Below are 14209 nucleotides of genomic sequence, written 5' to 3' on the forward strand. Positions count from 1 at the left end.
TCTTTCCTTGAAAGCTTCCATGACCTTTAGCTGGACTTACATCAGACACCTGCTTGAGTTGTCCACTGACTTTTATGCCATAAAACTGGATACTTGTCCAAATGGGTTTTTCTTTAAGTAGTCAGAAGTCTGACCTGAGCAAGTCACATACCCAGCATTAAGCAGTTTCTGCTCCTAATGCTTATAAATCGAAACGCACTATAAAACCTAATCAATTTACTATATCAGAACTTTTGAACAAAAAATTTGAGGAAAAAACTGATGCACAACACTTCTTAGGGTCTTTGATCTAGGAAGAGATCGATAAGGCTGACAGAGTATTAAGGTGAAATTTTTTCAACGTGAAATAAATTGCATTTTCACTTTTAAATAATTGAATTCTAAGGGCCTAAAATGTAATTTTAATGTGTTCTTATGAGGCTGTTAGTAACTAGGACATTAGGATAGATCACAAAGCTGTTTTATACAGCAAAGTCTCAGTGTCTATGTGATGTGTATATATAGCAGTGTTAGTGTATCCAATGTGATGTGTATACAGCAGTTGCAGTGTCTCTTATTTTATGTATACAGCAGAGTTTTAGTGTCTCCTATGCCATATATACACAGCAGTCTTAGTGTATCTTATATGATGTTGATAGCAGTCTCAGTGTATCCTATGTAATGTATATACCGCACTCTCAGTGTCTCCTATTTGATGTGTATACCACAGTCTCAGTGTATCCTATGGGATGTATACAGAAATCTCAGTGTCTATGTGATATTTATACAGCAGTCTTAGTGTCTCCTACAGTATGTGTGATATAAACAGCAGTCACAGTCTTATATGTGATGTATACAGCAATCTCAGTGTATCCTAGGTGATTTATATACAGCAGTCTCAGTGTATCCAATGTGATGTATATACAACAGTCAGTGTCTCCTATTTCTAGTATACAGCAGAGTCTTAGTGTCTCCTATGCTATATATACACAGCAGTCTTAGTGTATCTTATTTGATGTTGATAGCAGTCTCAGTGTATCCTATGTAATGTATATACAGCACTCTCAGTGTCTCCTATTTGATGTGTATACCAGTCTCAGTGTATCCTAAGGGATGTATACAGAAATCTCAGTGTCTCCTATGTGATATATATACAGCAGTCTCAGTGTCTCCTATGTGTGATATATACAGCAGTCTCACTGTCTTATATGTGATGTATACAGCAATTTCAGTGTATCCTAGATGATGTCTGTACATCAGTCTTAATGTATCGTATGTGATGTATACAGCAATCTCAGTGTATCCTAGGTGATTTATATACAGCAGTCTCAGTGTATCCTAGGTGATGTATATACAGCAGTCGGTGTCTCCTATTTCATGTATACAGCAGAGTCTTAGTGTCTCCTATGCCATGTATACACAGCAGTCTTATGGTATCTTAAGTGATGTATACAGCAGTCTCAGTGTATCCTATGTGATGTATACACAGCAGTATCGGCGTCTCCTATGTAATATATACCCATTGTTTTAGTTCTAAAAACGTTACAGGGACAGTGATGAGAGTCCTCTTTTGTGGAGGTATGTATTGAAATATACATCTGTGTTCAGAACAACTTACTATGAGCAGTTCTTTTCCAAACTTATCATAGCAAAATGTGGACTGTGCTCCAGACTGGCTTATGCAAACCTAGAAATGCAGCTGCGAGTAGCAATAACATCAATACCACCTAACATCATAAGCCTCCCCAAAGAGAAGCAGTTCCAGCCATTACATTAGGGGGCGAGTTCATTAAATGTTTGATCAAATATAACTGGTTCATTTTTAAGTTATTTTGTATGAAGGGCAAATCAAATTCTAAATATCCATATGGCCCTTGACAGAAAAAAAGGTTCCCCGTAAACCCAAAGAATGTCCTAGTCAGCGCAAAATGTAATCATCTTCTCCTCGAACTTTGAAGCCCACTATTGTCTCAGAGCCAGGGAACACCAGAGAACCATCTATTATTGGCCAGTCCAAATCAGATGAGCCAAAAGAAAATTGCAGCTCAAAAATAAACTCCACCCACTTATGTGACATCATCGCACATTTGAAAAAATGCCCAAATTCACGGAACTCTAAAGGAAGAGCGATACGTTTGCTGATACCTACACAGCATCACTACTGTCCATTGATGTCAATAGGAATTGTAGAGAGAAAAATTACTAATTTTCACACTGGTTTTACGACAATCTCCCGAAATAGTCACTGATTGGGAAATTATATAAGGGGTCATGCACAGAGGGTACTCCTTTACCTGTCCTGATATTAAACATTATTTGAACAGTCCACTTTAACTAGACGCAGCAAACCAGACATTTCGAGCTTTGTAGCCCCAGCCTGAAGTTGATATGATACATAACAAAGGCAATCAATAACAGTGAGCGCACACTAAAGAAAATAACCTGACGTATGGCACTCATAGGCATATGGCACTCCGACTCTTACCTGGCATAAATCCCAGAATAACCCACCAGGTCACCCATAGGTCACCCATAATGATCCTCGAAGGGCCGGATCCTCCGTAGGGTATGCTACTCTCAGGCAGCGGTAATGTTAATGAAGAGCTGTGCGTGTGCAGAAGCAACCTGTACACAGAGCAGAAGCTGCAGAACTTGTGCTACAAGTCCTGGGTGCAGGTAGTACAAGACACACCTGTACCAGGAGGGCCGAGAGGGAAATGTCCTCTGCCTGGTTACACCCAGAGAGGATGGCTCATGAATCTACCATTTTTTTCAAGAGGTGTAAATTAAAGCTATGAGGTCTATGCAGGATACACTAGAGAATTGCTTAAATATTAGTCCCCTAAAATAATATGAGAGAAAAGTTATAAAAAGTTTTGTCCAAAAATACAACAAAAAATAAGAGTATTGAGATTCCTAATAATCTCCCAAGCGATTCCGCAGTAGACAAACAGAACAGATCTATTACATAGTTTGGGGAAATATTAAGATTTGAGAGTCCTCAGTGGTTGATACATTTTAATGGCTAACTGAAAAGATGGCAACAAGTTGCAAGCTTTCGAGACTACTCAGGTCCCTTCATCAGGCATAGTATAACACAATCTGAAGAGTCACATATTTATACACAACAAGGCACCAGAATAATGCAAGAGATGAGACAAGTGATATGAAGCAGAACTATGAGTATGGGAGGGGGGAAAAAAGAGTTGTGGCCGTAAATATTGGAGCAGTTCATAGATAAGGAGTGTGAAAGTTTTATTGTCCTGGTCCATGGTACTGATGCCCCCACAGGTCTGACGAGCACATTCCTTAGTTGATGTAGATTCATTCTTGCACTGAGTGTGTCAAAGATTGTCATTAGTTTGTATTTCCAAATTTTTCTGTCATTTTTTTAATAGTTTGAGGAGGCACTAATGCATTGCTGTCAAAGGGAAGCATTTGCCACAAACACTGGTGGAGAGTGGTACTACAAAGTAGCGATTTTCAAGGCAAGTACTAGTCATTATTTTAAGACCACATATTGTCCTCCTTGCAGTCTATTCAATACCAGTCTGACAAGAGACAATTGTGGAAGTATTAAGGGCATTGTGCCTTCTTTGGTTGGCATGAATAGAATAAGAGCAGAACTGGCAGGCGGAACATGTTTATACAGTGAACAAAGACATCTCAGAACTGCTACATAGTAGAAGTTATACTGTGCAAGAAAATGTAAATGACATTGTTTACAGATGAGGATCAGTGGCAGGACAAGTTTAGACCCATGTCATCTCATCTAATCTCAGTTTTCATATTTTTGTCCTGTATATACAGAACTTATTTATTATATAATGAGGAGATGTAACATTTTTTTATATACATTGTATTCAGTTTCTCATCATGTTCAGCATTTCTGCTTGCTGTCAGCAAATGATACATTATTATGAATTCAGGCACTGATAATGTGCACAAAGTGGTAGTATTATATTATATTCTGGGGATTCTGAGGACCCCATTGCGGTCCCCATTTTTCTCTAGGACATCAGATAATATCACATACTCCCCCACAATGTAAATAAGTAGTTCTGCCGCTTTCTAATATACTTTATGTTTCAATTTTTTTACCAGGTTCAAGGCTGGTTATTCTCAGTGAATGGAAAGATTATTGTTAATATTCAGATCATGTGTCCAATGTACTCAATCCAGTAGTATTATATTATACTCTGGGGGTTCTGCAGACCCCATTGTGGTTAGCATTACTTTTCTACAATATCAGGGAATATCTGTGATAATAAAGAACAAAAACATGAAAAAATTAGCACTTTAAAATTACTAAAATAGCTTATGATGCTGCAGCCCGTGAAAATTTGAAAATTGTATGTAGTAGGTTTGGCAAGCATGATTTGTGTCCTTGTCTAAATACATTCATGGCCCTCTGACTTGCAACACCTTTGTGCTCACGGCAAAGATGCCTGTCGGTAAATGTAAAAATAAAACTTACCCCACCCCACTGTTGTCAGCAGCTCATACTGATGTCAGCAAAGTAGATTCGGCTTATATGGGATCTGTTCAATTCTAATAAAACTAATTTTAAGGTTTAGTCATATGGATTCCAATGGATTATGATAAGGGTGGCATACTGGAGGCAGACTTACAAGCAGCCCATTGACAGCAGCACTAATTCATATAATAGTTATATACTTGTACATAAGGGGATCTTATAATAACTATATTCTTGTACATAGGAGCAGTATTATAGGAGTTACAATGTCATGTAAAAGTTTGGGTACCCATGGTCAAAATTACTGTTATTGTGAACAATTAAGCAAGTTGAAGATGAAATGATCTCTAAAAGGCCTAAAGTTAAAGATGACACATTTTCCTTTGTATTTTAGGCAAAAAAAAATATTTTTTGATCTTTTACATTTTAAAAATTGCAAAAAGGAAAATGGGCCGATGCAAAAGTTTGGGCACCCTGCATGGTTAGTACCTAGTAGCAGGGCCGGCTCCAGCTCTTTGTGGGCCCCGGGCCAAAGAGTCTCAGTGGGCCCCTTTAACACATACATTCATGATGCACAGATACCACAGAGAAATATAGGTATACAACACAGGGCCCAGGCTGTCCTTTCATCCTTCACAGTACGCACACACGGTATGCAGACATACACGCACACACAGTACGCAAACATGCACGCACACACGCTACGCAGACATGCACGCACACACAGTACGCAAACATGCACGCACACACGGTACGCAGACATTCACGCACACACGGTACGCAAGCATGCACTCTGACACACGGTACGCAGACATGCATGTATACACGCATGGTACGCAGACATGCGCACACGGTACGCAGACATGCACGTACACACGGTACGCAGACATGCACATACACACGGTACGCAGACATGCACGCACACACAGTACACAGGCATGCACTCTCACGCATGGAACGCAGACATGCACGCACACACGGTACGCAGACATGCACGCACACACGGTACGCAGATATGCATGCACGCACGGTACGCAGGCATGCACGCACCGTACGCAGACATGCACGCACGGTACGCAGACATGCACGCAAACACAGTACGCGGACATGCACACACACAGTACGCAGACATGCACACGTACACAGTATGCAGACATGCACATGCACACAGTATGCAGACATGCACACACGCACATTGGCATGCACACCCGCACATACACACAGTACACAGACATGCACACGGTATGCAGACATGCGCACACATACACACATGCACATGGTACACAGATATGCACACATACAATACGCAGACACGCACATACACAAACATATACACGGATATGTGCACATACAGGCATACGTACATATTTGAACACAAATTATTAAAAACACATACATACATGCACATGCACACATATATATACACACACACACACACACACACTAGAAATATATTCAATATGGGGATTGCGGAAGTCGGCAACAAGCCTCACTCACCAGCCCCCGGCATGTGTCCTGTCCAGCTCCTCAGGTATGTGGCAGTGCAGGGCCACCAGCATGTGTCATAGACATGGCCCCAGACTATCAGGGGGGCCCACTCGCCGTCGGGCCCGGGTCGCTCCCCCAGCATCTCTGCAGGGCTGCCGGTGTGTGTGTCACAGACATGCCCCTGGACCATCAGGGGGGCCCACTCACCATCAGGGCATGGGCTGCTCCCCCAGCATATGTACATGGCTGCCGGCGTGTCACAGACATGGCCCTGGACCATCAGAAGGGCCCACTCGCCTTCAGGGCCCGGGTCGCTCCCCCAGCATTTGTGTAGGGCCGCTGGCGATGTTTGATTACCGGCACTTCACCAGACATGGCCGCGCGCAGTGCGATGTGCGGCTGTGTCTGGTAGTAATGACACGGCAGGGACGACACACAAGCACAATTAAAGGTGCAGTGTTGTCACTGCCGTGTCATTACTACCAGACAGTCCCACAGTGCACTGTGCGCAGCCATGTCTGGTGAAGTGCCGGCAATTAAACACCGCCAGCGGCCCTGCAGATGCTGGGGGAGCTGCCCGGGCCCCTACAGCGAGAGGGCCCCCCTGATGGTCCAGGACCCCAGCACTTGCCTGGATGCTCCGGTTACAGACACCTGCCCTGCCTTGTAGCACCCTCCTTTGCAAGTATCACAGCTTGTAAACGCTTTTGGTCGCCAGCCAAGAATCTTTCAATTCTTGTTTGAGGGATTTTCATTCATTCTTCTAATTCTGCAAGATTCCTGGCTCGTCTTGCATGCTCTGCTATTTTGAGGTCTAGCCACAGATTTTCAATGATGTTCAGATCAGGGGACTGTGAGGGCCATTGTAAAACCTTCAGCTTGCGCCTTTTGAGGTCATCTACTGTGGATTTTGACGTGTTTAAGATCATTACCCATTTGTAGAAGCCATCCTTTTTTCAACTTCAGCTTTTTTACAGATGGTGTTATGTTTGCATCAAGAACTTGCTGAAATTTCATTGAATCCATTCATCCCTCTACCTGTGCCATTGGCTGCAACACAACCCTAAAGCATGATTGATCCACCCCCATGCTTAATGGTTGGCGAGATGTTCTTTTCCTGAAATTCTGTACCCTTTTTTCTCCACACATATCTTTGATCAATGTGACCAAAGAGTTCTATTTTGACCTCATCGGTCCACAGGACTTGTTTCCAAAATGCATCAGGCTTGTTTAGATGTTCTTTTGCATACTTCTGACATGGAATTTTATGGTGAGGATGCAGGAGAGGTTTTCTTCTGATGACTCTTCCATGAAAGCCATATTTGTGCAGATGTCTCTGAACAGTAGAACAATCTACCACAACTCCAGAGTCTGCTAAATCTTTGTGAAGGTATTTTACAGTCAAGCGGGGGATATAATTTGTTTCTCTAGCAATCCTACGAGCAGCTCTCACTAAAATTTTGCTTGGTCTTCCAGACATTATCTTGACTTCCACTGTTCCTGTTAACTGCCATTTCTTAATTACATTTTGAATTGAGGAAAGGTCTACTTGAAAACGCTTTGTCGTCTTTTTATAGCCTTCTCCTGCTTTGAAGCCCTCCACCATTATCATTTTCAGAGTGCTAGGCAGCTGCTTAGAAAAACCCATGGCTGCTGTTTTTGGCACAAGATTAGAGGAGGCTTGGTTTTTATAAAGCTGGGAAATTTGCATCATCTGGCCTTTCCTAACGATGATCCTAGCGAACAAGCCATAACGCTCACAGGCTAATTAAGGTCTGAAACCTTGGAAAAAGTTATCTGAGCACACAGATCTACAAGGGTGCACAAACGTTTGCATCAGTCCATTTTCCTTTTTGTAATTTTTAAAATGTAAAAAATGACAATATTATTTTTTTTGCCTAAAGTACAAAGGAAATGTGCCATCTTTAACTTTAGCACTTTTAGAGATCATTGAATCTTCAACTTATTAGTATTATAGTAGTTATATTCTTGTACATAGGAGTAGTATTATAGCAGTTATATTCTTGTACATAGGAGCAGCATTATAGTAGTTATATTCTTGTACATAGGGAGCAGTATTATAGTAGTTATATTCTTGTACATAGGGGCAGTATTATAGTAGTTATATTCTTGGACATAGGGAGCAGTATTATAGTAGTTATATTCTTGTACATAGGAGCAGTATTATAGTAGTTATATTCTTGTACATAGGAGTAGAATTATAGCAGTTATATTCTTATACATAGGGAGCAGTATTATAGTATTTATATTCTTGTACATAGGGACAGTATTATCGTAGTTATATTCTTGTACATAGGGAGCAGTATTATAGCAGTTATATTCTTGTACATAAGAGCAGTATTATAGTAGTTATATTCTTGTACATAGGGGCAGTATTATAGTAGTTATATTCTTGTACATAGGGGGCAGTATTATAGTAGTTATACTCTTATACATAGGGAGCAGTATTATAGTAGTTATATTCTTATACATAGGGAGCAGTATTATAGTAGTTATATTCTTGTACATAGGGACAGTATTATCGTAGTTATATTCTTGTACATAGGGAGCAGTATTATAGTAGTTATATTCTTGTACATATGGAGAAGTATTATAGTAGTTATATTCTTGTACATAGGGGGCAGTATTATAGTAGTTATATTCTTGTACATAGGGGGCAGTATTATAGTAGTTATATTCTTGTACATAGGGGCAGTATTATAGTAGTTATATTCTTGTACATAGGAGCAGTATTATAGTAGTTATATTCTTGTACATAGGGAGCAGTATTATAGTAGTTCTATTCTTGCACATAGGGGCAGTATTATAGTAGTTATATTCTTGTATATAGGGGCAGTATTATAGTAGTTATATTCTTGTACATAGGGGCAGTATTATAGTAGTTATATTCTTGTACATAGGGGGCAGTATTATAGTAGTTATATTCTTGTACATAGGAGCAGTATTATAGTAGTTATATTCTTGTACATAGGGAGCAGTATTATAGTAGTTCTATTCTTGCACATAGGGGCAGTATTATAGTAGTTATATTCTTGTATATAGGGGCAGTATTATAGTAGTTATATTCTTGTACATAGGGGGCAGTATTATAGTAGTTATATTCTTGTACATAGGGGGCAGTATTATAGTAGTTATATTCTTGTACATATGGAGAAGTATTATAGTAGTTATATTCGTGTACCTAGGGGCAGAATTTTAGTGGCTGTATGCCATATACACTGAGTGTAGTATAACATTTGGTAGCCTTAAAATGACACAGCTATGTGATAAGTGTCATAGTAAGGCTGCGTTCACACATTGCGTATTTTCGCTCGCTTTTTTGCACGCGCTTTTTGAAAATACGCAATGTGCTTTGTGTCTGCCAGCAAAGTGAATGGGAAATTCACTTTGCCGTTCAGACACTGTGTAATTTTACGCAGCGGGAAAGCGCAGCTGCGTAAAGAATAGGCATGTCAATTCTTTACGCAGCTGCGTCCTGCGCTTTCTCACTATTGTGCCCATTATAAGTGATGGAATTACGCAGCGGTGTTTACACACTGCGCAATTCCATCACTTTTTTATGGAGGCGCAGGATGGATACTCACCTACCCGATGTCAGGGGAGAGGCGTCCGGTCCGCTCCGCTCCAATCCCGCGCTTCTAGCATCTGCCGGTGAGCCGATCAGCTGTTAGCTAACCGGCTTGTAAGCGGCCGGTCAGCTGATTACAAGCCGGTCACGGGACAGTCTGCTGATCGCTTCATGGCAGATGCTGCAAGCACGGGACGGAGCAGACGCGTCTCTCATCCATCGGGTAGGTGAGTATCCATAGTCTGTACATACACTGCTAGGGACACACACACACACACACGACACATAGACACAGAGACACACAGGACACACAGACACATAGACACAGACAGTACACATGTCACCCTTCATTTCACACTGCGTTTTTTGCTGCGCTTTTTTACGCAGTGTGTGAATGGAGGTGCTTTTTTTACCTGCGTAAAAAAACGCAGGTAAAAAAAGCAGGAAAATACGCAGCGTAAAAAAACGCAGGGAAATACGCAATGTGTGAACGCAGCCTAACAGTTTAAAATGATAGTAACCACCATTATGCAATACAGACAAGTTAACAAAATAGTGTACAATTGTAGTACTTGGCCCCATTGTGAGACAGAGCTGCCTTTAGAAGAGGGCACTCTGCCTAATCTCCCACTTATCCTCCACAGTTATCACACAGATATATATTCTGCTCGATGATCACCACACAAATGGCTTAGATACTCTGACTCAGAAGATAATATAACAGGAATAGATGCAGCGATTCAGGAAACAGTTTTATGCAGTGTCAGGGACGTATTGAGGAATATTGAAAATGCTCTTCCATATTTCCTGACCCAGATATTGACCATTCTTCCCCTTCTGATCAGCATAAAAGTCCCAATTAACACAGTCATGAGGGTGGCTTTACACAAACAAATACCAGCCATGAAGTGTTACAAGCTAAAATGCAAATGTATTTCCTCTTAACACAGACCTGAGATAGATTGACACTTTCGCCCAGGCCAGAGTTTGGAGGAAAGAGGAAATGGTTCGTTAAGTTCAAAGGCACTCACAAATAGTTCCCGGCCACCAGCCATAGCCAGGTCAACTCCGATATGAAATATGAAATATTGTGAGTTCCATACGTCCGACAATAACGGGACCCATATTGTTAGTGACCGAACCAGCCCAGGAATGTATCCATAGTTTTCAGGGCTGTAAGCAAAATCAGGGAGCTGTAGCGCAAAAACACCAGAATAGCAGACTGCAGCTATGCGATGTATGGTCTCTACATGAAGGTAAAATCATAATAGAAAATATGACAGCACTTTTGGGCTTCTGGGATCAACGCAAGGTGAGTTATCCCAAAAAACAGGTTTTTAATACAAATCTGAAGGGTGGAGCCAAGCCTCTATGATGTCATCACAGGGGGTCTCTCCCTTCAGTATAAAATAGTTTGTTGAGGCTGAAGCCATGTTCTTTGCCTAGCAGTATACGTAGGACCCTGTTCGATAACAGTAAACGGAGCGTCTCCCCACCAACTATATTGAATCGTCGCAGCGATCTTTATAGTGCAAGTTCTTCTTCTTTTATCCTGTTTATTTTATGTAATTTTAATGTTTCCTTTGTAACATCTTTGTATATATTTATCTTGAACACTGCCCACCTTTTGGATTAAATATAAAATTTAATAGTTCTGTTTCTTTTGTTCTGTAATCGTTCCCTTCCCCGAAATCATATATGCTACCAAAATGCAGGCGTCCGGCCAGGCCTGTATTATATTTCAAACTCAGCCGGTGGTGGCAGAGAATAAAAAAAATTGGGCTATCGTGAAGCCGACAGGGACCGTACGATGGCGTTAAACACGGATTCCAGGTTTTGGAGACCCAGAGGTGTGACACCATACGCTCACTGGTCGCTTACCCATACCTACATAGAGAATAGTCTGGATCGCGTGCTCACGACTCCGGACGAAATACTGACAGCGTGACAGCACGGTGAGATATCGCGTGATCTCCCCGCTGTCTTCTCTGTGTGTGGTGATCCCTGACATGCAGGATAGGCTTAGAGCTACAGTAAACTCTCCAGACAACTCTGCTTTTCTAATCATGTGTCTGGTGTCTGTATACTTTCCCACTTCCTCACATCTGTAACATTGTGACCTCACCCTTTATAATAACTCTGTATCGGGCATCTCACGTGTTGTGAGGCACAAAATAGGAAGGAGGAAGCCAGGTGCAGTCAAATAATAGAAGGTGGAATTAGGGAAATAAGGTTATGCGTCTGGGCACTAAATCTCCATTTACTGCACAGGACAACTAAGAAAGAAAACAAAGCGGAAACCCAGAGATGGATGATACAGATGAAATACAGTGTTTGCCCCCTTTCTTATTCTTTCACATGATTGTCACACTTAAATGTTTCAGATCACAAAACAAATGTAATTTGACAAAGATAACACAAATAAACACAAAATTGGGTTCCCGCAAAGAGCAGTATATAAACGGCGCAGTGATCTCGCAGGTTCATGCTGAGCGCCGCCGTGATCACATGCGGGTGTCAGCTCTATGTGAGAGCCAACACCCCGCAGCAACGCCCACGATCAGTCATAGCTCCGATCGCGGGCGTTTAACTCATGAGATGCTGCTGTCAATAGTGACAGCGAATTCGCAGGGCATCAAAGAGGGAGTGAGCTCCCTCTGTAATCCCATCAGCACAACACGATGCAATCCATGGTGAAGAGAGCAAACACTTTTTCCCACCACTGCATATAACAATAAAACCACCGACCTAATATTGCAAGGCTTCGGCTAATACCGCCAGAACTGCTGTGCCCCATCTAGACTTGGATTCCACAAGGTCTCTAATATTGTCCTCTGACCGGTCTGCATCAAGCTGCCGTGCTTTGTGCCTCCTGACTCTGTGCTATCACAACTGTGATGCTCTGCAGAATCTGACATATGATATATGATAGTCAGCAGTAACGTTTACAGCACTTTGTGGCATCGATGAACAGCACTTTGTGGCATTGACGATTATGAGTTGTGCTTGTTTTGACTACTTTTGGCAAGTACCTACGATACACAACAGGAACACCCCACAAGACCTACAGTACACCGAAACACCCAAGACCCACCGTATATTGGGAACACCCCACAAGACCTCCCGTATACCGGAAACCCCCCACAAGACCTGCCGTATACCAGGAACACCCCACAAGACCTGCCGTATACCGGGAACACCCCACAAGACGGGAACACCCCACAAGACCTGCCGTATACCAAGAACACCCCACAAGACCTGCTGTACACCAGGAACACCCAAGACCTGCCGTATACCGGGAACACCCCACAAGACCTGCCGTATACCGGGATCACCCCACAAGACCCGCCGTATACCAGAAACATCCCACAAGACCCGCTGTATACCGGGAACACCCCACAAGACCTGCTGTATACCAGGAACACCCCACAAGACCTGCCGTATACCGGGAACACCCCAGAAGAACTGCCGTATACCGGGAACACCCCACAAGACGGGAACACCCCACAAGACCTGCCGTATACCAAGAACACCCCACAAGACCTGCTGTACACCAGGAACACCCAAGACCTCCCGTATACCGGAAACCCCCCACAAGACCTGCCGTATACCAGGAACACCCCACAAGACCTGCCGTATACCGGGAACACCCCACAAGACCTGCCGTATACCAAGAACACCCCACAAGACCTGCTGTACACCAGGAACACCCAAGACCTGCCGTATACCGGAAACACCCCACAAGACCTGCCGTATACCGGGATCACCCCACAAGACCCGCCGTATACCAGAAACATCCCACAAGACCCGCTGTATACCGGGAACACCCCACAAGACCTGCTGTATACCAGGAACACCCCACAAGACCTGCCGTATACCGGGAACACCCCAGAAGAACTGCCGTATACCGGGAACACCCCACAAGACGGGAACACCCCACAAGACCTGCCGTATACCAAGAACACCCCACAAGACCTGCTGTACACCAGGAACACCCAAGACCTCCCGTATACCGGAAACCCCCCACAAGACCTGCCGTATACCAGGAACACCCCACAAGACCTGCCGTATACCGGGAACACCCCACAAGACCTGCCGTATACCAAGAACACCCCACAAGACCTGCTGTACACCAGGAACACCCAAGACCTGCCGTATACCGGGAACACCCCACAAGACCTGCCGTATACCGGGATCACCCCACAAGACCCGCCGTATACCAGAAACATCCCACAAGACCCGCTGTATACCGGGAACACCCCACAAGACCTGCTGTATACCAGGCGCACCCAACTAGACCTGCCGTATACTGGAAAGAACCCAATGAGGCCTGCCATATACAAGATGCACCCAGGATGTGCTGTATACCAGGAACACTCAAGACCTGCCATATACTGGGAAGAACCCAACATCTGCCATATATCGGTAAAACCCAAGACCTGCCGTATACCGAGAACACCTCACAAGACCTGCGTATACCAGGAACACCCCACAAGACCTGCTGTATACCGGGAACACCCCACAAGACCTGCCGTATACCGGGAACACCCAACAAGACCTGCTGTACACCAGGAACACCCCACAAAACCTGTCATATACCGGGAACACCCCACAAGACCAGCTGTATACCGGGAACACCCCACAAGACCTGCCGTATACCGGGAACACCCCACAAG

The 14209-nt window shown here is 43.2% G+C and overlaps 1 protein-coding gene across 1 annotated transcript in view; it reads right to left on the minus strand.

The window, feature by feature from the left end:
- The window catches only part of LOC141152961 (coxsackievirus and adenovirus receptor homolog), a 106588-nt gene extending 103907 nt beyond the window's left edge, over positions 1 to 2681 (minus strand). Inside the window, exon 1 of the mRNA XM_073637620.1 lies at positions 2465 to 2681. Coding sequence (XP_073493721.1) covers positions 2465 to 2513 — 49 coding nt within the window. The 5' untranslated portion in view covers positions 2514 to 2681. The remainder of the gene's footprint in view (positions 1 to 2464) is intronic.
- Positions 2682 to 14209: the final 11528 nt, after the last annotated feature.

The sequence above is a fragment of the Phyllobates terribilis genome, unplaced genomic scaffold (genome assembly GCF_046119375.1).
Source record: "Phyllobates terribilis strain yellow unplaced genomic scaffold, ASM4611937v1 Scaffold_7__3_contigs__length_470593459, whole genome shotgun sequence".
Classification (NCBI taxonomy): domain Eukaryota; kingdom Metazoa; phylum Chordata; class Amphibia; order Anura; family Dendrobatidae; genus Phyllobates; species Phyllobates terribilis.